Here is a 27,067-nt window from a genome sequence, read left to right as displayed (position 1 = left end):
AAAAAAATGAAGTCATAAGTGATTGTACATCATGAAGGAATCACTTTCCTTCCTTCCTTTGTTCTATTTGCTCAATATTATTTTAACTTTTATATGTGATTAAGATTTCTATATTTCATATTTCTAAATCCCTAGAAAGTGACTATTATGCAGAAAACAAATAATAATAGCTAACTGCTTTCAGTGCTATGCTTAGAGATGAAAAAACTTACCCCTAAGCCAAATCCTAACCAAGAGAACACAACATTCGTCTAACATCCTGACTCTTGATCCTATAAACCTAGCCTCTAGGAACCAGAGAGTATCTGCTTCTGCTCCTGCTGCTGTGATTTTCTCAGAGACTCAAACACCACAGAATGCACCCACAGCTTTGGCAACAGCAGAGCATATTTAAAAGATGATGTTTTGGGGCCCCTTGTGACGCAGTCAGTTGAGCCTCCAACTTCAGCTCAGGTCATGATCTCACTGTCCGTGAGTTTGAGCCCTACGTGGGGCTCTGTGCCGTCAGCTCAGAGCCTGGAGCCTGCTTCGGATTCTGTGTCTCCCTCTCTCTCTGCTCCTCCCCCACTTGTGTTTTGTCTGTCTCTCTCTCTGTCTCTCAAAAATAAACACTAAAAATTTTTTTAAATAAAAAATAAAAATAAAAGATGATGTTTTGTCATCCAATATGCACATCTGTCAACATCAAGGAAAAGAGTTTAAATAGGAAAGGAGAAATAGAATTTTAGTATCCAAATCTGAACCAAAATAGAGTGTACCAAAGAGTGTGAAACCATACCAAAATTAGATTTGTGGAGAAGGAATATGATGCTAACATCAATTAACCAGGTTTCCCTACGGCAGTGGCTCGGCTGTGGCTCTCCACCCTAGCAGTGCATTAGAAACAAGGAAACTTTTTAAAAATTGAATGCATATTTCTGAGGAAGCGATCTGGTTTTTAAAAGATTCCCAATTAATTTTCATATGCAGCCAAGGTTGAGAACCACTGCCCTATAGCAACAGAAACCTGGCCTTATTTAAGAGAGTCGATCCACTGAAGCTATTGGTTGCTACTGATACAGAGTTCCCCACACTCAAGGCAATGGATTTAACTTCAGTGTGTTCCCCTTCTAGGTCTTTTCGCCATTCCTCCAGGACTTCCACTGTAAGGAAAACAGCCCCTGGACCAACATCCTCTAAGATGTTTATATGGACCAGTGGCCGGACCTCTTCATCTTACAGACACGATGAGAAAAGGTAAATTACTGGGGACTCCCGGGGGCTTTTCAGAATCATTTAACCCAACTACCCAGACAGAGCGCCAGTAGGAAAGCAAGAGGCAACTGAGCCTCATGTTTGGCGAGTGTTAATGAGGAACGGGCACTACATTGAGGGAGTAGGGTTTCTGACACTCTGGCCCACCGCCTTGCACTCTCGGTGCTCCCTCCCACTGCATGGCTTTGCAAAGGCTATTCCCTGTCATAGATGCCCTTCATCCATGAACACACATACTATTCATCACTTAGCTAGCTCCAGCTCTGCTTTCAGAATATCCATTCAATCAGAGCCTCCCACCATCCTCTTGACCAGCACAGACTTTGTAGTTCACAGTGAACCCCCAGCACCTACCACTGTTCCTGGCACACAGTAAATTCTCAATAAATACTGAACCAAAGTGATAAAAATTGCCTTTCAAAGACATATGGCAAGGAAGGAAAGCAGAAACTATGAGAGGGTGAAAAGAGGATGGACAAGCCCATGCAGCCCTCAAAGTCCTTAGAAGAAGAAGTAGCATGGGGTAGGGGAGGAGTGGAGGAATGAGAAGAAAGATTGAAAGGCAGAGGCAATGTTAATAAAAGACAAAACGACAATTACACATCTCAGTCTAGCTCTCCCACTTGTGTTTAGGGAGCACATCCATTCATAAAATTCTCTGGCCATTTTTAAATATTTGCTTTCTCTCCGTTTATTTTCTGCCGCTTCTCTCTTTTCCTCGTTGACCTTATACTATTACTTGGGTTTGGTGGAGTTGGAAACACAACTACCTACACCAGCATATTGCAACTTAAGCAAGGCTCATCTGCCTGCAGAAGCTGACAGAAACCAGACCTGATAAATGGTGCTGGACACAGGAAGGACCTGAAGGAGGTTGGCTTGAATGCAGTTTTGAGAGCTGGTACTTTCATTTTTCCTTTTAAAGTCTGTATTACCCTACAGAGGAAATCCTTTGAAAAATTCCAAAAGCAAAATTGTTCTTCGCAGTAACTATATATTACGGCGAAAAACTTGGAAGCGACATTAGTATTCACAACTGAAAACCTGTTAAATAAATCATGAAATGCAATATATCACTTAGCACTTAAAAATACTTTGACATCATATTAACTGAAAAATCAAGTTGAAAAATTGCATACAATCTATGATTGCAGCCACCTTATGTGTGTGTGTATCTACACACACACACACACACACACACACACAGAGGAAAAAGCCTGGAAGGAAAAACATGTTTTTTACTTCTCCATTTTCTAAATGCTTTGTAATATGTTATACTATCTTAATTATGGGGAAAATAATGATATGATGTTTAGGTAAAATTACAGCCCAGAGGCAACTAGTGTTTGAACAAAGTCCTAGTGCTCAACACAGCACAAGAAGATGGACTGAAAATTCGCTATGTTTGTTCATCTGTAGGTTTCCACGTGCTTTTTCTCAGGGCTTAATCAAGTTATTTTTCATTTGCTTTCAATCCAAGTAAGTGAATCATTTTTCAGCAAGATCTTTACTGTAAGACTAAAACTCAGTGTGTCATTTGAAAATTGCATATTTTGCATATAATCTCGTTTCCTTAAAAAAAAAAAAAATTCCCTGACAGTGATAGTGAGAAATGGCAGAGATTGTGCTGCTCTAGAGCAATATTGTGACTTTCAATGGCCAGCCTGTCTGAGATTTTGAAGGCTTAACCAGAGAAGGTGAAGCGTGACTTATTTCACCTCCTATTTATTCTCATCGAATAATTTAATTAAGTGTGTGTGTGTGTATATATATATATATATATATATATAACATTTTTACAAAAAGTTTAACACCAGAGAAGAAATTACTATGCACTATATGTTTTATATAAACTGCCCTCTTAATTTATAAGATAGAGATGACTGCGCCCATTTTACAGATGAGGAAGCTGAGGCTCAGAGATTTTTAAATAACTTCCAAGGGTCCAACGACTGGCCAGTGATGGAATCAGAATTTGAACTCAAGGTCATATTCTCTCCCCTGCACCCAGAGCTTCCATCGGCTCTTTCAAACATGAGACATTTGGAACAGCAATGAACAGCCAAGCCCGCAGCAGGGGAGACTGTATTAAAACACAGCTGAAAATCGCATATCAAAGGAGACACTAAACATGTGGATATGATATGTTGGCAATGTTTGTGCAGTTAAAGGGAGCCAATAATTAGCTTCATATTCTACACCATTAAAATTATATGAAACTCTTAAATTACTACTTTCATTTTTTTTTATTTTCAAGTTATGATTTCAATAACTATAAGATTTAAAATAATTAAACTATTGACTATAAGAAATAATTTTCAGCAAGCTTTATTTATGGGATAGGAATGCCAAGGCCTATGAAATCAATCTGCACGGTTTTAGCCTTGAAAGTCAAAGACAAATGGAAAAACAGCCAACGAACCCAGCAACGGAATCTGCCACTAAGACAGTATCCTTAGTTTAATGTTGGTTCATTTGTCTGTACCTCTGCCTTGACCACACCTTCCTCTTCACTGCCTAATTCACAGACTCCTGCAGGACAAGACTCCGATTTTAAAACTGATTTGGAACAGCGTCTATTGTGCTGCTTAAGATGCTCTTAGTGGCAGTAATCATGGTGGTAATGAAGGTGATGATGGCTGATAATGAATCTAGATCATTAAGGTCCTCAAGTTAATTACTTGGAAATAAATGAAGTAGGTTGTCTGGCAGCACTGCCCAGCCCTGCTGGCAATGGTTCCACCTCCACTTTCTTATTCTGCAAAGCTGGCCTTTGTGCGCCAGGCTCCTGCAGCGATCCCAGGGGCCAGGCAGCCAAAACTCCTCAGCTCCACTCCGTGCGCCCTCTTCGAGAGACCACAGCCAAACTTGTTAGGACACTGGCTTCCCTGGGATTCCTCAAGAGGTGGAACATCAGGAAATAGCTTACAGACAGGCAGAGCAACCAAAGAGAAGGAAAAGTCCACCCCAAATCCTGAAACCAAATGTCTTATACTCAAGGGAAGTTAAAGTCAATTGTGCATTTTTTCCCCATCTGTTTAAATCAAAGCCAGTCCTTGTTCTGATCATCTGCTCTATGCAAAATACTGGTTTCTATCCTTATCCCCCTTCCACGCACCAGCACTATGAAGGAATACTTTTTTCATCTCTGAACAAACTTCTTGGTTAGGTGAGCTTAGTTTAATCCCAAAATTGCAGGCAGCAGAATAAAACAGCATCAACAATAACTAATTCAGAATTTAAAGGAAAGAGAGGTTATCGGCTAAGGACAGTACAGCCAAGCTTTTATCAAATATTCTTTGGGTTGTTTTTATTAAATAGTGAACTGATATAAAGGAATATTCATCATGTTAACACACAAAAGATGATGATATAATAAGCATCTGAGCACCCTTCATTAAGGTTAAAAAATAAAGCAATCAGAATTTTTGAAGCCCTTGTGGATGCTTCCCTAATAGCACCCTCCTCCCTACCCAGAGATAACCACCATCCTGAATGTTCTGTTTGTCATCCCCTTGCTTTTTCTTCAGTTTATCACATTGGAATCTTTAAACAATATATTGTTTACTTCTGAATGTTTGGAGGCTTTATATCAATGGAATCGTGCCTTATGAATTATTCTGAAACTTTTTTCACCAAACATTATGTTTCTATGATTTATCAGTGCCAATGTGGGTAGCTACATCTCATTTTCTCTGCTGTGTAGTCTGCTCTGATATGAATATACTACCATTTATTCATCCAGTCTATTGCTAATAGACATTTGCATCATTTCTAGTTCTTTTTGTACCAACAATGCTGCTATAATCCCTCTTGTCCATGTCTTCTTGTACACTTTGTACAAATATTTCTTAGGATATGTACCTAATGGGTATATTTAGTTCAAAAGTATGTACAGCTTCTACTCTACCAGGTAATGCCATTGCTTTCCACAGCAGCCATTAATGTCATATCATTGCTCTACAACCTTACATAGGGTTTTCAGACTTTGTTTTTAAGTTTATTTACTTATTTTGAGAGACAGAGAGAGAGCATGAGCAGGGGAGGGACAGAGAGAGAAGGAGAGAGAGAATCCCAAGCAGGCTTTGCACTGTCAGCACAGAGCCCAAGCTCAATGAATTGCGAGCTCATGACTTGAGCCAAAATCAAGTCCGATGCTTAATTGACTGAACCACCCACATGCCCCAGGTTTTGAGATTTTTAATTTTCACCAATCCAGAGGGCACTATGACTTCGATTCCCATTTCTCGGATTACTAATAAGATTGAGCCTGTTTCCTTTGTTCTTTTCTGTGAAGTGCCTGTTCAAATACGAAGTCAAGTTTTCTACTGGATTGTCTTTTTATTGACTTGCAGGAATTCTTTGTAAAAATTTACATTAACCCTTTGGCTGTTTATTGTGTGCAAATAGCTTCTCCCAGTTTGTCCTCACCCTGTTTATGATGTCTTCTCATAAATATATGTTCTTATTTTAATGTGTTAGCATTTTTTTGAACATTTTAAAATCCCTTCCTACTCCAAGTTCAGTTTCCTTAATATTTTGTAGGTGTGCCTTTGACAATTCAGTCTTCAATCATCTGAAGTTGACTTTTGTGTTTTGTGAAGTAGGCATCCAATTTTTTTCTTTATGGATAACCAAATGGCCCAGCACCTTTTCTTAGATAGAATATCCTTTTCCCAGTGATCTAAAAGCACACATGTATCATATATCAGGTTTCCACACATGCGTGGATATGTTCTTGGATCTCCATTTTGTTTCACTGGTCAACTCTGTCTACCTCAAACAGATACCACCCTTGAGCTTACAAACTTTTGCATTGTAAAAATCTTGGTATCTGACAGGACAAGTTGCCCACCTTGTTCTTTTATAATCAGAAGTGGATTTGCTATCCCTAGATGTTTGTACTTCCATATAAATTTTAGAATCAGCTTGTCAAGTCATACCTACCCCACTTGAAATTTTTATTGAAGTTCTTGAAATTTTATTGGAATTTTATGAAATCCATTAATTAATTTATGGCAAATTTGCAACTTTATGTCATCAAGTCTTTCACTGAATATGATTAATCTCTACACTGATTTGTCTTCCCTAATATTTCCCAATAAAACTTCATAGATACTCCAAAGAGAACTTGCACATAGCTCATTAGATTTATTCCTAAGTGTTTTGATTTTTTAATGTTTAAATTATATTTTCAAAAACAAAATGAATAAATATAAATTATATTTTCTGCTTTTACAGGCATGTGGAAAAGCAAATATATCGACTTTTTCAACTATACTAATTTTCTAATTAATTTTAATAATTTATCCATAGATTCTTTTGCATTTTCTTCACAATCATATCATTAGTGAATAATACATTTTTGCTTCTTTTTTATCAATAAATATAAAATTCATTTATTTTTCTTGCCATATTATACAGCCAGTAAACCACAAATAAAACAGATAATAGTGAATATCTTTGCTTTGTTCCTGCTCATAAACATTTCACCACTAAGTATCAGGTTTACTATATTTCCTCTATTTCATCACATTAAGAATGTTTCTATTTCTGGTGCACCTGGGTGGTTCAGTCAGTTGAGCATCCAACTTCAGTTTAGGTCATGATCCTGCAGTTTGTGAGTTCAAGCCCCACACCCTGCTCACTGCTGTCAGCGCAGAGCCTGCTTCGGGTCCTCCATACCTACCCCCCTTGGCCCCTCCCTCACTTGCACTCTCTCAAAAATAAATAAACATTTTAAAAATATTTTTATTTCTAATTTTGTAAAAGTTTTTATCATGAATGGATGTTAATTATTATCAAATATGTTTCTCTTCATATAATGGTAACCCTTTAATATGTTTATACATTACATTGATAATCAAATGATGACCAACATCATATTCCTGGGATAACCCCAAATTGAGAATGATGTGTTTTCACTTTTATATATTGCTAGATTTAGTGAGCTAACTTGTTTTTTAAATGTTTGCATTTATGTTTATGAATGAAATTGGTCCATTACTCTCCTCTTTGTGTTGTACGATTTGCTTTTGGCATCAAAATTTACTAACCTCATAAATAGGTTGGATAGCATTCCATCTTTTTCTATACTCCAGAATGATTTCCATTATGAGGATATTTAAATTTCATGATTCAATTTTTTTTTTAAATTTTTTTTTTTTCAACGTTTTTTATTTTATTTTTGGGACAGAGAGAGACAGAGCATGAACGGGGGAGGGGCAGAGAGAGAGGGAGACACAGAATCGGAAACAGGCTCCAGGCTCCGAGCCATCAGCCCAGAGCCTGACGCGGGGCTCGAACTCACGGACCGCGAGATCGTGACCTGGCTGAAGTCGGATGCTTAACCGACTGCGCCACCCAGGCGCCCCTCATGATTCAATTTTTTAATGATTTAGAACTATTCAGATTTTCTAGTTATTTCTGAATACATTTCAGTAAGTTCTATATTTAAAAGAATTTACTGTATATTTCAGTAAATTATGTATTTCAGAGTTTTCAAATGTTTTGCTATAAAGTTGCTTTAAATAGCCTCTATTATCTTTCTAATCCATGTTGTATCTGTATTTATGGTTTTTTAATTCTTAATATTTATTTGGCCCTTCTCTATTTTATTCTTGATCAGTCTTGTCAGAGGTTGTATATTTCATTAGTCTTTTCAAAAAATTAATTTTGAATTCATTGATCCTTTAATATAATTTATCTTCTATTATTTATTATTTCCTTCTTGCATTTTCTTTTAATATATTTTCTTAATCTTTTTATAACTCCCTAAGTTAGATGTCTACCACATTAATTTTTAGGCTCCTTTCTTACCTAATACAAGCATTTAATGTATTGCTTATTTAATGTATGTATTTACATTTAATGTATTTAATGTATGTATTGCTTTAGTCACAACCCATTAGTTGCTCTTTAGTGTTTTGTTATTATTCAGTCCTAAATATGTCCTACTCTATCATGTTTTATTCTATGACCCATGAGTTCTTTGTAACTCTATTTTTATCTCCATGTATAGAGTCATTCTAGTTATTTGTTACTTATTTTTACCATTATTGCACTAGTGCCAAATACTGTAGTCAATGTAAAAAGCAGTACTTCTCAAAGACTCTTTAGGTTATCAAGTTACCCTACCTTAGCTGAATGATTCACATAATTTTCTTTCCTTCTATTTTTCACTAATGAGTTTTTAATCAATTCCAATATGCTAATAGATCAGGTAAAAAATAAAATTAAGTGGCTACAATATGATTAAAAATTAAGAATTAAAAATTAAGATACCACTGGGAAATTGTGTGATCTGGTAAGTTAAAGGCAGGACTAAAAAGAAATAACTCCTACTTTTATCTCCATCATTTTGCTTTCATCCTTTGTCTATTACTCATAAAATAATATTTCAAGACTTCCTGGCAAGTCCTGTGGATTAATAAGTTTACAATAACAGTAGGCTCATGGACAAAACGTCTCTTGTTAATGACTATATTAAATGTGACTACCATTTGTTCCCAAACTCAAAGCACATTTCTCCCAATGGAATGTACTTTAAAAGATTGGAAACAGAATAATTAAATTTATATGTGCACACACACACACACACACACACACACACACCTATTAGCTCAACGAAAAGAAAACATGAAGTGTGGAAGTAATAGAAAAAGAGGATATACATATGAAGAAGCACATCTCAAAAACATGGAAGGCTTTGATGGACAAAAGGCAGAAAAACGGCTGGTTTTTTTGTTTTGTTCTGTTTTCCTTGAAAGTTTATTTCTTTTTTCTTTTTTTAATTTAAATTTTAGTGAGTTAACATACAGTGAAATATTGGTTTCAGGAGTAGAATTCAGTGATTCATCACTTATATACAATACCCAGTACTCATCACAAGTGCCCTTCTTAGTACCCATCACCTGTCTAGCTCACCTCCCACCCACCTCCCTCTGTCGACACATAGTTTGTTCTCTATCATTAAGAGCCTCTTGTGGTTTATTCCCCTCCTTTCTCTCCCCCCCTTCCCATATGTTCATCTGTTTTGTTTCTTAAATTCTACATATGAGTGAAATCGTATGGCATTTGGCTTTCTCTGATTGACTTATTTCACTTAGCATAATGCATTCTAGCTTCATCCACCTCAATGACTGTTTTAATCAATGCCACTCCCAGCTCTGCCATATGAGATAACAGTTTTTGTGTTCCTGGAACAGAAATATATAGCAACTCTGCTCATTTCAGCTCACCTGACCCTCAGCCATCCACTGCCCCATAGGTTCATCCCCGAAAGGATGTAACAGAAGACTCTTTTCCTTGAAGTCTGGAAATGAGAGCTCTTAGTGTCTCAAAAGTTTGAAGTCTTTCTGGAAGTAATACTAAATTTGTTGGTGGTAGAGTCCAATGGACACTGACAGAAAAAGGAAGACAGGAGCCTGCTGTAGCCATGTTTCCCTAATTTAGTTGGTTTCCATTGGTCATTTAGCTTCCTAATGCTGGCTACCTCACAATCTAAGCATATCGTAGCCATATCTAGCCCACATAAAAGGAATATATTTTGTGACCCTAATAAATCCAAGAGACTGAGCCTACAAAGATGAATGTGGTCTGGCTCTCACTGTTAAGCAGCTCAGTATTCATTAGACCAGAAAGACATAAACATAAATATTCAGTATGTTAAGCATTATGTATGAGTTTCTTAAGTATCCCCCCCAAGTAATTTCAGATATACATAATTGTTTACTTTTATTCATATCTTTCCCACACCCTCCAGGCCCCCTCACCTTTCACACATTCCGTACCCTTTGCAGATCTGTCTTCTTGCCCTCTCTGTTCCATCCAGCACCCTCACTGTCTTTTGTTTCTCTGATGAGAAAATCTCATTAAAATCCATGGTGTAACTTGTTCTGGAAACCAATGATGCTCAGATCTAAATTTTCATCTCCTCTGCCACTGCTTTTTTTTTTTTTTTCCAGTTCCTCTTTACCTAACCCCTGAAACATTGGGAGAGTTCCAGAATCAGCCTCCACCTCCAGACTTAAACTTTTCTAAATAATCAACCACACTAACTTGAGTGATCTTCCTAAAGTACAAATGAGATTATATCATTTCATTCTTTAAATTCTTTTAATGGTTCTTCTGACTTAAGAAGACACACAAGATCCTTTACCTACAGCCCCTGCCTACCTAACCAGCTTGCTGCCTGCCATCCCCCACCCACCAGATCCTAGAATCCAACTATTCTCAACTACTCCTATTCTGTCACATTCTGCTAGATACTCTTCTCTTTCTAAATTGTTTGCTCATCAGAGACTCAGTTCAGTCTGCTATAGGACCCTTAACCATAGCCAATGAAATCAAGTTATGGCCTTCAACTGGCACACTTCTACACCACCTTCCTGCTTATAAATAATAGCCCTAGTATCATTTATCTACCGTCAATCTGCTGAATGCCCAGCTCAAGCAATACCCAACACAGTGATAGCCAATTTGCCTGAAACCATTACTCACCACCCCCCCCAAAAAAATTTGCCAGTCATTTTGATGAGTTTCTCAAATTTAGCTACGTACCAAAAACTTAGTATGCTCAATGTAATCCTACATAGTTCTACAGGTTAGCAGACTGCCAATCTGTGCCATATGCTGATTTCTCCTCTTCAATTTTCCCCCAGCAGAGGGTCCCACCATTTTTACCCAGATGCCTCCCGTTGCAATAACAGGACCAGAGCAGAGACAAATTAAACATTTTGGAAGATGATGTCATAAGGACAAAATAAAAACTTTTCAAATGAAACTTCAAAAAATCTTTAAAAAGCTGTTAAAATTCCTGTCCAAAATTAACTACCATAACCTTATAAATAGTTAAAAGAAATTTGGTTAATTGATAAAGTTAACAAATCAAAGTAGTCAATATGAAATTTGTCATAAGAATACCAATGATGCTAAAATGTTAGCAAAATGGCAATGACTCTAAAAAGGTTTTGAAAAAATTAATATAAACTGAGATTCTTCCAAATCAAATGCCAATTTTTGTTATATCTATTAGAAGAATATATTCACATACGTAGTCAAGAAAGATACATCTATGAATATATTCATAAGAATATATTTATAAAAAGACTCAGTCTCCCTAGGAAGCTTAGCTTTAAAAAAAATCAAAGAGATCTTACAAAGCTGCTAAAAAGAATATATTCACAAGAATTTACTTTTTGATTGAATGTGTTCTTAAAATATCCATAACAAAAAGGTATCCGTATTCATTTACCATACTTAAGATAATACTCCTTTAAAAAGTCTTTGTTAAGTGTGTAAATGTGATAAAGTAGGCAAACTATCCATTTAGCAAACTGATCCTTCAGTAGATTGGCTCTTGGTGAATGAGCTGTTCACTAACCGATCCTTTGGCAAATGGCTGCACCACACTGACTTGCTTCTCTTCTGTATTCTTCTCAAATCAATTTCAGTGGTCTCTTACCCAGCCCCACAGGACATGCCTTACTCACTTTGTATCCCCAGAACTTGGCACCATATATTTCATCCGATGAGGACTTAAAAATATTGACAAACAAATGAATTAATAAATAATCTTTACCCTGCCTTAACCTGAATATTTTCTCCTGGCAAGCTAACTATCAGGAGAATCTGAATTTAAATAGGGAAGGCTAGGGAGAAAAATCTTACACATTTTACTCTTTATATCCATGTTTGCATATAGATAGTCTTGTAAATAATTTGCTTATGAACTATAGCCTCAGTCCTAATATCAAACTTTAAGAAACTATCCAAATATGGAGTTTGAAATAAAATTATATTGTGCTGACTACTGTTTGGGGAGGGGGGTGAAGGAAGCTTTATTGGATAATTGAAAATCCTTTTTTATGCAAGATATTTTATCATACTTGGATTTGCCTTGTAGATTTATTATGAGACTTTTATTGTACTTGGATTTGCCTTGTACCTTTATTAATAACGCCCATTCACCAAAAAGATTTGGACAGAATGCCCCCTGCACACGTAGTAAAGACTATACATTATCTACTACTTATTCTGTCAACATCTATAAATGTTGACTTATATCCACTATATTGATTCATAGTTCATCCTGAAGCCACGACTGCCTCAACAGAGCTCAAATGTACTGCTTTTCCAGAACACACCAAGGCTAGATCTGCACCAAGCTTAGAAATCCAAATTCCTGGAGCACCTGGATGGCTCAGTTGGTTAAGTATCCAACTCTTCATTTTGGCTTAGGTCATGATCTCATGGTTTGTAGTTTCAAGCCCCACATCAGGCTCTGCACTGACAGTGTGGGGCCTGCTTGGGCTTCTCTCTCTCTCCCTCTCTCTCTGCCCCACCTCCACTAATGCACTTGCTCCCTCACTCTCTCTCTCAAAAGTAAACATTAAAAAAAAAATTTTTTTTAAGAAATCCAAGTTCCTGCTCTATACCTACTGTTGTTGGACATCGCACATGTTCAAAACTGAATTTGTAGTCCTGCTCCATACTGATTCTTCCTCCCAAGACTGTACTTCATTGAACTGTACTGGCCTTCATTCCCTTATTTCTCCTCTGCCCCCTTTCAGGTAGATTCATAGAGAATAAATGCAAAGAACCAAAGGGAGATGAAATACCAGCTCTGTTAGTGCTGGCACAGTAACTTCCAAAGTACAAGCTTTCCTGGTATGAAGCCAGAAACATAGCACTGAAGACAGCTTGGCATGAAAGAGCCCACCTAACTGACCACTTGGTTTCGGCTATGGATACTGCCCTCCCCCACTGGGGCTTACTACCTAGAGATAGGAAAGTCAAGGCACCCCAGGCCTGAACACAGACAAGTCCAAAAGGATTTTTAAAAAATTGTGCCATACATGAACAATGACATTCAAAGTCACCCAAAAGATAGACCTGGCCCATGACTGTCATGCTCTGGTCCATCTCATCAGTCAGATTAGTCACTCCTCACCTGAGCTCAGGACACTATGCTTGTGGGAGAATCTGTGATGCACCCTCAGCCTCTCCCTTCTTAGCCAAGGCAGCAAAAGTCCCTTCTTTGGGACCCTGAAGAGTAAGAACAGAAGAATCCCAGTTTTAACACGTTGTACCAATCCCCAGTGATCCAAGCCAAGTACTTGGGCCTAAATCTAATCTACATCCTTCCTCTGACTTCCTCATCATCCTCTACATTCTATCAATCATCAAACCCTAAAGTTTTACCTCTACATATTTCTCCATACATCGTTTTCTCTCCATCTATCCTACTTCAATCCTATATCCAGGCCTTATCACCCTTTGCCAACACTACAGTAACAATTTCCTAATTCTTTCTGATTTGTTTTGTTCTATTTCTAATCTGATCTCCACACTGTAGCCAAAGTGATCATTCTGAAACTCAATTTTGATTATGTCACTCTTTGACTGCTTCCCGTTAACTACAGGACAAAGGCCAAGCTCTTTAGAAGGATTTACAAAACACTTCATAACCTAGTGCCTTTCCAAACTCACCTGCCCCATATCCCCTGTCCCACATTCATGTAATAGTAAAATGCTTGTAGTTTTTGACAGTCGCCTTGCAGTTCCAAATCTTCATCCCTTCCTTCATGTGATTCCTTCTGTTTGAAATACCCTAGAGTCCCTGTCTTATTTGGTTAACTCTGATTCAATCTTGAAGATTCTGCTTAAGACATTACCTCCAGGAAGCCTTCCCTAACCTTAACGCCTATTGTTTCCTGTCCTGCTCCCTCCAGGCTAGAGAACTTACTTCCCTTCTGTACTCACTCTGTGAATCGCTCCATCATTGAATTCACTACCCTTTGTTGATATTTATTTTCATGCCTTTCTTGGGCAGGGGCCATATCCCCAGGAAATAGAGACTTCCAGCACTTGAGATAAATTTGTGGACTTAAACTGAATTCCTTGTTTTTCCAAATTGTTCATTCCTTAATTTATCCATGAATTCAATAATAATTTACTGATAAATTTCATGAGTATGTCCCACTCGACTCATCCACTTTCTTTTGACTGAGTAATATCCTAATTTCCCAAATACCTTTGGCCTGTGTGGAAACCAACCATTTTCCATCTTTAGAAATTCCAAAGCATATGAAGATCATTTGTCACCCATTTCCAAACTGTGATTTGTTTTTAAATTACTCATTTGAATCACTTTTATATGCTCCTTGTTCTGGTGACATAACTGACTGATTACACTGCATCTTTCACAGATATGGGCTGACATAAGTGATGTGGAGTGACAGCCTAATCCTCTGGAACCGTCAGACTACTGCTTTCTCTTTGCTGGCTTCCCTCTGCAGGAAATGCAAATTGTAAAGGCAGCCATCAGAATTAAATACATTTTGATAAATAATAGCCTAGTAACATCACATTACTTTTACAACAGGTCTATTTTTTAAGTTTATTTATTTATTTTGAGAGAGAGAGAGAGAGAGAGAGCACAAGCAGGGGAGGGGCAGAGAGAGAATCCCAAGCAGTTTTGGTGCCAGCACCACAGAGCCTGATGCGGGGCTCCAACTCACAAACTGTGAGATCATGACCTGAGCCAAAATCAAGAGTCAGATGCTTAACCAACTGAGCCACCCACGTGCTCCTACAACAGGTCTTTGAAGCCACTCAGTTTCTTCCTGCTTACTATTGGCTTTAGCTGCTAATGGGAAAAGATTTTTTTTTTAATCAAGTTAATAAAGAGTCAAGTTTAAAGAGCTTTTATATAAATCTTATATTTTCCAAAGGAAATCTCAGGAAACAAATGGAGAAACTTAGAGGTGGGCGGTGGACAGTCTATGGAAGTCTAAAGCACAGCAGCTAGTCTGGGGGCACTAGACTTGGGAACTGGAGAATAATGAAAGATATGAACTCTCAGGGCTTCTGGCAATGATGATAATGAGCAGCCCAGAGTGAGGGAGGGTGGAGGGGAGCCAAGAAGGACAAGACCACAGAAATATGGCTTCTATTTAGCTATGATTCTCCTACTACAATGGGCCCACTCTTTAAGGAAAGATTAAGACTTGTATAAACTACTTCATGAAAAGAACTTTAAATAATAACAAGCTAATTGGTTAATTTCATACTCCAATAACTAAATTAATAAATACTCTACCCTAAAACCTTCTGGAAATATATTAAACTAATACACGTTTTCACACTTCCACAGAGAATCAAAATATCTAACAACCAGTCCAGAATGAACTAGCCAACCAAAAAGGATGCCAGCCATCAATATCAGTAAGGCCATCCTGGAGCACAAACCTAAATAGAAGCCCTGAATATATACACAATTGTACAAGTAACAGGCATCTCTTCCTTGCCCTGCAAAGTTCCATTCTGGATTTCACTCTGGTTTCTTTTCCAAGCAACAAGAATGACTAGTGATAAAAATTTTTAAGGAAAATCTGAAGTTATTCTTGTGTATATTGGCTTTTTTGCCTGAAGCTAAAAAAAAAAAAAAAGCTCTAAGAGTTTCCTTCTCCATTTTCAGCTTTCTATTTGAAAGACCCTAAAGGCCAACAACAATACCCCTACTCCTGGACCCCTGCAATCCAAAACTTGCTTCTCAGAATAGAAACTAAAGGAAGTCCTGAGCTGCTCCTTCCCCAGTCACCTGCTTTACCATATCCTACACTTCTCACATATCTCTCCAAGCATCCAGCAGCCCAGCAATTTCTTGTTTTTTGTCTTCTCTTCCAGATCTTCTTTCAAATCCAGTCTTCTGCTCATAAGCTTTCTACATTATTCATTTCCCTGCCATTCTGTCCTTTAGAAATTCCTTGGAAGATTGTAGCAATTTTAGGATACTTCGATGCACCTGTCACGGAACTATAGCTCCCCACCCCATTTTCCAGTGGGAGCACTTGTTAAATGCTTCACGTCAGTCATTCTCTTGGATGATTTACTTATGTCATCTCATTTAAACATTACAATGCAGTTAAACATTATTCCCACTATGCAGGAAACTGGGAATCAGAAAGGATGAGGAACTTGCATTGATCACACAGGTAGTCAGCAGGGAAATCAGATTTTGAACACAGGAGCCAGTTTGGTCCAGTCTCATGTCCCTTCTTACTCTATGTTTCTGCTGTAAAAATTTTTTAAAAATACTAATAAAAGTAGTCAAAGTTATGCAGTCTGGCCCTTGACTGACATTTTTCAAAACTCACTCAAGTGTTTACATCTATGAGAAAAAAGACTGGGTCACGACTCCACGTTTTCATACTGCTTATAAATCTCAAGCCAACAGCGCGCTAAGCTACCCTAAACTTGAGAAAAATGTTAACCAAAATAATTTTTGTCTATTACTACTGAAGGGAAATAAGGTATTAAGTTGATAGATTTCTGAGGTATACTGCCATTTATTTGAATTAATGCTCCATTAGGTATTCAGAGAGTTTAAAACGATCAATAATGATCAGCTGGAGGTTAAATGGCAAATCCAAAAGCATTCTTTTAAGAGTTGAAGGAAGTGCTTTCTTTCTTCAGATTTAAGAGGAGGAAAAAGGTGCTTACAACCAGACATGGGCCCCAAGGAAAGAAGGGGGACTTGTTTCGGCTCAAGGTTGGTGCATGTGTGTGTTGGGAGATAGTTGTCACATGGTGGGATCCAATTGCATTCAGGTAGGTTTAGAGGGCTCCTCTGAAAAGTAAGGAAAGCATGGGCAGAAACTTACCCACTCTCTAGGAGTGTGCTGATTAACTGTGAACTTCATGTAAGACTGTATTATTTTCAACCTCAGAAATATTTACCAAAAAATCAGGGACCACGACCTCCTGGACAAAAGGAAAACTGTCACAGCACTGAAAGCAGGAGAGGACCGGGCCATTCTCCTGGGACTGGCCATGATGGTCTGCTCCATCATGATGTACTTTCTGCTGGGAATCACACTCCTGCGCTCATACATGCAGAGGTAATGCCATTGGGTGGTTGGGACACGGTCGTTCGTCTTCTCCTCCTTCCTCTCCCATAGCTTATCAACCCTAAAGTCCTCTTCCTCACCTCCTTTCCCAATAATAACTATTAGCAGTGACTGGCATGTAATATTTTTAATAATGCTACCAGATAATAATGATAAAAATAGTACTACCTACTATGTGCAGGAACTTCCCTTCCCATACTTGACTTGCTTAACGCTCACACGTATGTTATAAAGGCAGTATGATACAAATATGCTCCTTATAAGAATGGCAAAACTGAGACTCAAGATAAATCTAATTTGCCTGATATCACACAACTCTAGCATATGGCAGAGGTAAGATTCAAACCCCCATCCCACTAATCCCAGAGTCCCTATTCTTGCCTCTTCACACCTCTGTTCTCCACCATCATTCTTTTCCAGCCCACACCCCTCTTCATCACCCCACATGTCAGTGGTTCTCAACTGCACATTTAAACCTCCTGAGAAACTTTAAAAAATACTGATGCTCAGTCACCCCTCCCCCATCCTCCCAGAAGGTCAGATTTAATGGCATATAGTAGGACCCAGTCACCAACATCTTTCAAAGTTCCCCCAGGCAATCCTAACGTGCTGTCAAGGCTGAGAAATACTGCTATGCATCAACTTTTAACAGTAGCAGATTTTGAACTCCTTTCATTTTAATATTTGCCCTAGGTTTACTGAATAGATAGGGAGGCAATTAAATACTGAGACAGCAAGTGTATTCCCCCTGAGTAAGCCACATGATAAATCCCCACAGCCTCTCTAGCTAACTGTTGTCCATACATTGGACACTTTGAGCACAGGGGAGACCAGCATTGCTGTAACTAATGGGGAAAGTCTCACAGTGGTTTGGCTCAAAGGAATGAGGCCCTTTCAAATGAAAAATTGAGATTTCGATCTGAAAGAGAATCAAACCATTTTGTGGCATTCATTTATCCACCTAAATTAATACTTTCATTTTAGAAGCAAAATCTAGCTGAAAGACAGTAATTTGCTAAAATTAAGGCATCATCTTTCCCATTTGTGGCTGCTCTGCTCTGTGTCTCTGATGCCTTCAGCTGTGCTCCTTCTCAATGAAAGCGCTGATGCCTCAGGCCTGAGTGTTCACTGTTTCCAAAACCGCTTTCAGATCTTCACATCTGTGCTTAGAACCATCTAAGACTTTTTTTTCCCCTTTGTATAAGCAAAATCTGACCATCCATATCCTAGGAAAATACAATTTGCCACGCCAGAGGGGGTCAGGGCCAGTAACCTGCCTCCGGCATAAAGCTGGACATGAAAAGGGAAGTCAACACATGTCCAGCAAAAAGAAAGAGTATTCATCTGTGAAGAAAATGTGCTGTTTTCCAATCACAATGGTAATCAGCTTATACCCAGAGGCAAAACTTTGATTGCTTGTGTGTCTCTTCTTAATCACAAATGTTACCCTTGATCATAAAATTACATGTATTTTAGAAGGAAAACTGGCCAATGGGCAGCTGGAGGTTTGTTTACTTTTTCTTTTTTGATCTTTCTAATAGAGGTTCCCAGGGCACTGACATGAACCCATTATCTCCATGGAAGGGCCTCTCTTCCACTGTGTTCAAAGGGTGTCAGCGCAGTACCACGGAATAAGCCTGGGCCTTAGAGAAATGCCGGACTGGGTAGAATCGCCATTTCCATCGCTTTACTAGCTGTGTGCCCTTGAATGTTTCCTGATTTCTCTGACTCTCAGTAAACTCACCTTAAAAAAATTCAATACCCAACCTATAAAGTTTTGGAAATGTATACAAAACACCAGTTAGGGTGAAGACAGATGCTACAAGTGATCGGTTTTGGTACAATGAAAGGGTGGAGTTATCTTTTCTCCCTTATTAGAAAGACCATACAAAGAAATGTATCACTGACCTCGTATCTATCAAGTTAGATGTCAAGTCCGCCCACCCTCTGCCATCTTCCCTCCGCTTCTCTCTTACACCTCTGCTACCTACAAACTAGGCAGACACTGCAGAGGTGAGGACTGGGGTGTGACGGCTGACAAGACAGGAATGCAGGGTGACTACAAGTGTGATATAAAAGATGCCTTATGCTTACCAGCGAATTTGATAAAAAAGTAAAAATCTAACTTAAATCAAGCATTGGATATTATAGTACATCTGATAGAAGTCACTGGAAGTTTTCAGGTGCCAGGCAGTTTATCCATCTTTATATTGTACCTTGCCTAAAGCTGCTCAATTCAAAGGCATAAACTATAACAAATAGATTGTACGATAGATTTGGATTCTTCAGGTTAAGGAGCTAACAGATGATCCCCTCTGATTATGCCTTCCTCGCCCTTAGTGTCTGGGCCTGTGTTTATTCTCCCCTCTCTCTGTAGCGTGTGGACTGAGGAGTCTCAATGCACCTTGGTGAATGCGTCCATCACAGAAACATTTAACTGCTCCTTCAGCTGTGGTCCAGACTGCTGGAAACTCTCTCAGTACCCCTGCCTCCAGGTGTACGTTAACCTGACTTCTTCTGGTGAAAAGCTCCTTCTCTACCACACCGAAGAGACCATGAAAATCAATCAGAAGGTAGGAGCTTGGCACACACACACACACTGCATTTCGGTCACCCTCACAGAGCTCCTGCACTCAGCCCTCTGAAGTCCTCCCATGCAGGCATTTCAAAGGAAAATACCACTGGAAAGCGGGCCCTGCCTCATCCATTCACAGAACTATTTGACTCTTGCCTGGGAGACATTTATTTTCTGTGCATGTTGTGGACAGATCATTCCCCCATTTTGTGGTAGTGTGGATTTACCCTTTACTTTCATCTAGGAGAGTAAACATCCTATCATTTCTACACAAATAGACTAGGTCGTTCAAAGCAAACATGCAGCTTAGTCCAAGTGGTACAAGCCAAAACAAAAACAAAAAAACAAAAAAACAAAAAAGAGGTATTCGTCATATACCTGAGAGCACTAGGGTAAAACTGCCTTTTGATTGCCACAGGGACATAACTTAATCCCTCGGAGCTTCAGCTTCCTTTTCTCTAAAAGGAGAAACAACAATGGCCATCTTGCAAAGTCATTTGGAGAATCAGAGCTGTGTATGTAAAGTGTGCAGCAGACCATGGTCCTTGGCACAGGGGAGACCTTCAATCCATGGTCACGGTGTGTGTGTCTGTGTTTCTCTCCTCATATGCACTAAGTTCAGAGAGGCTGAATTTTCTAGAGCCGATATATTCAACTCCACAAGGTAGATGGACAACAAAAGTGTATTGTGTGAAAGCTGTACAGAACACTTGCATTTCTAAGGTCTGAGATGATGAGTAACGTGTCAGCAGGACCAACCTGCTATTATCAATGTTAAGTTAAATATATTGAGTATAGGATTTATGGTAGCAATTTAGATATGCCAAGACCACCTGATGTCACTCTCCAGTAGGATAACTGGCTCTCATTACTAGGATACAAGCCTCATGAACCGTACTGTTTCTGTAAAAACTTTTATTTCCATCACAATTATCAGCACCTAAATGATACAGGTTATATGTATTGAAAAAAATGCAGTAGTTTGGAAATTAGACACTAGAACATCGGACCTGTTTTGTGTTATATGGACACAAAGGAAGAAAATCCACCTTGCATTTTGGCCACAATAACTTGAAAGAATCCTTGCAGATATCTCTGAGGACTGAACATAATGAATATTTCAGAGACCATCGTTTGAAAATGTCTGCTCTGATTTCCTTTCGTTTGTGGCAGCTACAAGTAATACCAATCCTAACCCTGTTCTGCAAATACATAAAGCTTGGCTCTTGCACAAGTGTTTGTTTTTCAAGATCTTCCCTCAAGTCAGATCTTTAAATCAAAACTGACCTGTAATGGCAAATGCCTATAAAACTCTCAGATCTCTGTGGAACTGGAAATTGGCCAAAGTTGAAGAGGCATCAAAAAGTAGGACAAATTTCCCTTTCCTCATTTTGACATTTTATCACTACAGCCCTGTGAATTCATTATTTAGGCTATAAACAGGGAGTGAACCTACCATAGAAAGTCTCAGTTAAAAATTTAGGACCAGTATCTGTCTGTTGTCAGCATGATACTAGGTCATTGTTTGGTTTATTTGCCCCATTACCTTGTTTTTAACCGTGGATTATAACATACAGAAACACGCAAGAAATCAAAGAGTGCAGCTCAAGTATTCATCACAGAGACCACCACGAGGGTAAAGAAATAAAACATTTCCTGCACCGCAAAAATACCCCTCACGTACCCTCTCAATAATAGGCTGTCTCTTGCCAAAGATAACAACCATCCTGACAATATGGTAATTACTTTTTTAAATTTTTCTTTGTAGTGTTATCACCTAAGCCTATATCCTTAAACATTATCTTTTAGTTTTGCCTGGTTTTTAAACCTGATATAAATGGAATTATACAGAATATTTCCCTTTGTGTCTGACTTCTTTCACATTATACTTAGGTTTGTTAGAGCCATTCCACTTGGTGACCATTCATTCATTTCCATTACATATCATATCCCACTGTATGACCATGCCACTTTATTTATCCATTCTACTGCTGATGGACATTTTGAGTCCTGTACAGTTTGGGGCTATTACAAATAATTCTGCCACGAATATTCTTGTATATGTCTCTTGGTGCACAAGCATGCACATTTCTGGCAGATATAAACCTGGGAATGAAATATCTAGATCAGAGGGTACACACATCTGAAAGTTTAGTAGATAATATCAAATGGTTTTCCAAAGTGCCTGCCCAGCTACACTCCCACCAACTCTAAAGATATGAGAGTTTTTATTGTTTCAAATCCTTACTGACATCGCTATCATCTGCAATTTTAACTTTAGCTAATGTACTGATATTTCTTTGGGATTCTGATGACTAATATTGTCACATTCCTTTTCATTTATTTATTGGCCATTTGGATGTTCTCTTTTGTACAATGTCTGTTGAAGTCCCTTGTCCATTTTTCTATCAGATTATTTCTTCTTCATATTCATTGTAGGAATTCTCTATAACTAGATATGAACCTCTGTTGGTTACATGCATTGTAAATAACTTCTCTCATTCTGTGGCCTTTTCAATTTCTTCATGATGTCTTTGAATGAAAGAGCTTTCTAATTTCAGAATAGACAAATTTTTTTGTCAGTCTGTTTTTGCTGTTGTGGTGGTTGTTGTTTTGGTGTTTGGGTTTTGGGGAGGTTTTTTTGGTTTGTTTTGTTTTTCTGGTATTTTTTTGTCCTGTTTAAGAGTCTTTACCTATCCTGAGTTCATGAACTCAGTCTCCTAAATTATCTTTGAGAAATGTCATTATTTCTCCTTTCATGTTTAGAATACGATCTGCCTGGAATTGATTTTTATGAAAGTGGTTTCTTTCCACTGCCCCCACCCCACACCCCCCCACCCTCCAGCCACCACCTCCCACCACCACACCCGCCACTCCCCACACACCCTCACCCCCTGGCTTCCCAAGACTTTATTTAAATTCAAGTTGGTTAGCATAGAGTATAGTATTGGTTTCAGGAGTAGAATTTAGTGATTCATCACTTACATGTAACACCAAGTACTCATCACAAGTGCCCTCCTTAATGCCTATCACCCATTTAGAACCATCCCCCACCCACCTTCCCTCCAGCCTGGTTTCTGGGTTTCTCTTTTTTTCTCATGTGGATAGCCATTTGCCCAAGTCAATTTATGAAAAGACCACATTTTCCTCACTGGATTATTTTATAATCTCATCCCCCCCTTTTTTTCTTGGATGTTATCTTTTGTATTAGTATTCTTTTAGGATTTAGCCTACAGATTACAACTTGTGATATTGACTAAGGACATTAAAACATCTTAACTCCTACTTACTATCTTCCCAAGGTATATATTATTATTTTATTCTATATATACTTTTTTTTTCTTAATGTTTATTTATTTTTGAGAGCGAGAGAGAGAGCACAAGCGGGGGAGGAGCAGAGAGAGAGGGAGACACAGAATCCAAAACAGGCTCCAGGCTCTGCGCTGTCAGCACAGAGCCCGACATGGGGCTCGAACTCACAGACCACGAGATCATGACCTGAGCCGAAGTCAGACACTCAACCGACTGAGCCACCCAGGCACCCCTTCTATATACACTTTAAATTCATGCAGACATTATTATTGTTTTTGTAGGTGGTAGATATTCATTTAGATGTGTCCTCATGATTCTCTATTTTTATTATCATTCATTCCTTCCTTTATCTCTGTTTTTCCATCTAGGATCATTTTTCTACTACATAAAGAATACTCTTCAGTATTTGCTTAGTGCAGTATCTGCTCTAAAGCATTATCTCAGCTTTCATTTGTTTGAAAATATTTTTATTTCATTTTTATTCTTGAAGGATACATTCACTGAGCCTAAAATCTGAACTTGGCTGTTATTTTGTTTCTGCACATCAGAAACATTCCATTGTCTTCTGGTAAGCTTTATTACTATTTAGAAATCAACTTTCAGTCTAATTGCTGCTTCTTTGAAGCTAATCTTGGTTTATTTTACAGATCATTTTATTTGGTTTTGTATAGTTTAACTCTTAAGTGGCAGAGAGTGCATTTATTTTTATTTAGCCTGCTTACTGCTTCTCAGGGCTTCTTTTGCGGTTCCTTGATGTTTTTCCTCAATTTCAGAAAGTTCTCAGTCAGTATTTCATCAAATATTCTCTACTTTGATTCGCTCCTGTTTCTCCTTTTGGCACTCATACTGGCCATATCTCTCTTTTTTGTAGCTATCCTCTGTTTAATCTCTCAGTGTTTCATCCCCAATACTGACCTATCTTCTAATTTGTAATTCATTCCTCAGCTTTGACAAACCTACTGTTAAACCTACCCATTGGGTTCTTAGTTTCTCGTATTGTATTTTTCATTTTGGGAATATCCATTTGAGTCTGTTTTATCATTTCTAGTTTTATGAAATATCTCATGCTTGTCTTTTAAATCCTTCAACATTAAAAGTAAAATTATAGTTATTTTAAAGTTTATCTTCATGACTTCAATATCCAGAGACACTAATGTGTTATTTTCTTTTCTTCTCTTGTATGTTTTCATGTTTGTCTTGTAATATCTAGTTATTTCTTATCAGGTGTCACATTTGCAAAATTATTTATAAAAATAATTTTAAGCCTGGGATGATGTCATGATGTCATCTTTTCCAAATAGTATTTCTATTTGTTTCTGTATGTGATCATGTCATTCTGACTTCATAAACTGAGATATACAAGTCTGAATTGAAGTCCCTTTGGAGATATACTTCAGGTTGCCATTATTCCTAGAATGCAGTCCCTTCAAGGTCCCAATACAGTGAATGGGGGGGGGGGGTCATTGGGGCCCCTACCTGATAGATCTTCAATGATGGTTCCTGCCCCTACCTCTGCAAGGCTGTCAAAAATTCTGTTAAGCTTTCTAGGCTTTCAGTCCCCTTCTAGAATCAGCACATATTCCCAAGGGAAAGGTGGCACCAAAGGTGGCTCACCCTTCTGGCCCCACAGCTCTTCACGCTCTGGACAGCTGTCCTCTGCCTTTAATCAGAAGCATATTTGGGGGGCACTTGAGTTAAGTCAATCAATTAAGCATCCGACTTTGACTCAGGTCATGATGTCGCAATTTGTGAGTTCAAACCCCGCGTAGGGCTCTCTGCTAACAACTCAGAGCCTGGAGCCTGCTTCAGATTCTATGTCTCCCTCTCTTTCTGCCTCTCCCCTGCTCGCACTCTGTCTCTGTCTCTGTCTCTCTCTCAAAAATTAATAAACATTTAGAAAAAAAAACAAGTATATATATTGAAAATACAGTTACCTCCACATCAGAAGGTCATTAAACCACTCTTCATGCAACATGGGGAGTATTCAGGATATTCCTATAGAAAACATAAAAATATTCTCTATGTGGAGCTCTCCTTCCTATTACCCTCCCACAAGCTTATAGTCTGCCCCAGAGTTGCCAAGAAATGGGTATTGTTTTATTGAGATACATAAGTCACCACTGACCATGTTTGATCTGAGAAAACAGGAGGCAAAAGGATATCAGTCAGGCTGTCTGTATCTTTGTAGAAAATATCCAAAAGAATTTTATTTTTAAATTTTCAATCTCTCATATATTCTTTTTTTTTTTTTAAGCCTTTAAACCCAGTGCCCAGCCTCTTGTCAATATTACAGTTGGAGCTGTTTAAGCTGATAAGCTGGCATGCTCTTGTAGAGCAATTGGCTGACTGTTCCTGTTTGCTGCAAGTGGGCTCAAGGGCCCCTGCCTCTCAAGGCCGCAAGGCTGTCAGAGGAATCACAAACAGTGGCTGATGATTAATTCACTATGGTTGTTAAATTCCTCAATGCTGATCTCCTTTAGAAGTTTAAAACCTATTCTGCCCACCAGGGATTCTCAAAACATGACTCTGTAGTTTGAGAGTGGATTTAAAATGAAATTTGGTATAAAACAAGAAAACGTATCCATTAAAGGGGTTCTGAACTCAATGCCAATGTGTGTGGGGCGGGAAGAGATGGTGTTTCCCACACCATCAAGTAATCCTCCAAAACCAGCTGAGTGTCCTACAATTCAACTCAAATCTGACACTATCTACCCAGAGATAGCATTAGATTCCTTACATTAAGAGCCTGTTCCAAAAGACTGCCCCCACCTCGAGTTCAGATGCCAGTCACAAGCCCAGGTTGTCAGAGATTCCAGCAACCCCTTCCTTAAGTTCAATTAATTTGCTAGAGTAGCTCACAGATGCAGAGACACATTTTGCTTATTCGATTCCCAGGTTGTTTTAAAATTATAGAACTCAGGAACATCCAGATGCAAGAGACATATAGGGCAAAGTATGGGGAAGGGCACAGAGCTGCTCCAAGCATGCCATTCTCCCCAAATCTCCATGCGTTCATCAACCCGGAAGCTCTCCTAACCCTGTCCTTTGGGTTTTTATGGAGGCTTCATTATATAGGCATGATTAATTAATCCATCAGCCATTGGCAGTTGATTCACTCTCCAGCCCTTCTCCCAGGAGGTCAGGGGGGTAAGACTGAACATTCTAATACTCTAATCACATAGGTGGTTCTCCTGGCAGCCAGCCCCAATCCGTAAGTGTGGTCCCAAAGTCACCTTATTAATCTAACAAAAGACACCTTTATAGCTCTTATCACTTAGGAAATTCCAAGGGTTTTAGGAGCTCTGTTCCAGAAACAGGGACAAAGAACAAATATTTATTTCTTATTATAAATCGCAATATCACATCCATTCTTTGGTTATGTGGGATAGTACCATATTATATTATATTTTATGTACAATTGTCATAGGGAAGACAGCTATTATTGATGTAATAAGTTCTATAAACTAATCAATTATTTGCAACTCCAAACTCACCATTGTCCCTCACTTTGTCATTTTGAAGCTTTTGGGGTTTACAAAATGCAGAGAATATACGTATCTAGACAGGGATTTCTCAACCTCAGCACTATCGATATTTGGGGATGTGGGGGCGCAGGGGATAGTTCTTTGTCATTCTGTGAGGGTGGCTTCTGTCCTGTTCAATGTAGGATACCTGGTCTCTGCCCCCTAGATGTCTAGCATCCTCCCCTCTCCAATTGTGACAACTAAAAATGTCTCCAGACAGTGGCAGAACAAGACTTTATGTAACTTTGAATGTAGATGCTGTAAGATCCCAAAATCCTAAGCAAAGTTTGGAAGCACTAAAGTCCTCTACATTGTATTGGTAGGGTAAGGGTAAAAGGGAAGAAGGGTAAAAGGGTACAAGTGAAGTTGAAAATCTAGACAGGAAAGAAAAGAATCTGATATTTGTCAAATGTCTGCCATGTATAGTGTCCCTAGCACTATGCTAAGAACTTTACAAAGATCATCTCATTTAATCCTGACTAAAACCA

At 38.5% G+C, this 27,067-nt stretch overlaps 1 protein-coding gene across 1 annotated transcript in view; it reads left to right on the top strand.

Annotated features, from left to right (window-relative positions):
• Positions 1-1,123: 1,123 nt before the first annotated feature.
• Positions 1,124-27,067, top strand: part of KCNMB2 (potassium calcium-activated channel subfamily M regulatory beta subunit 2) — a 33,213-nt gene continuing 7,269 nt past the window's right edge. The window contains exons 1-3 of the mRNA XM_015543133.2: positions 1,124-1,236; positions 16,989-17,159; positions 19,546-19,741. Coding sequence (XP_015398619.2) covers positions 1,181-1,236; positions 16,989-17,159; positions 19,546-19,741 — 423 coding nt within the window. The 5' untranslated portion in view covers positions 1,124-1,180. The remainder of the gene's footprint in view (positions 1,237-16,988; positions 17,160-19,545; positions 19,742-27,067) is intronic.

This window comes from Panthera tigris, chromosome C2, assembly GCF_018350195.1.
Source record: "Panthera tigris isolate Pti1 chromosome C2, P.tigris_Pti1_mat1.1, whole genome shotgun sequence".
NCBI classification, from domain to species: Eukaryota; Metazoa; Chordata; class Mammalia; order Carnivora; family Felidae; genus Panthera; species Panthera tigris.
The sequence above is the reverse complement of the archived record's forward strand: the minus strand, read 5'-3'. Positions and strand labels throughout refer to the sequence as shown.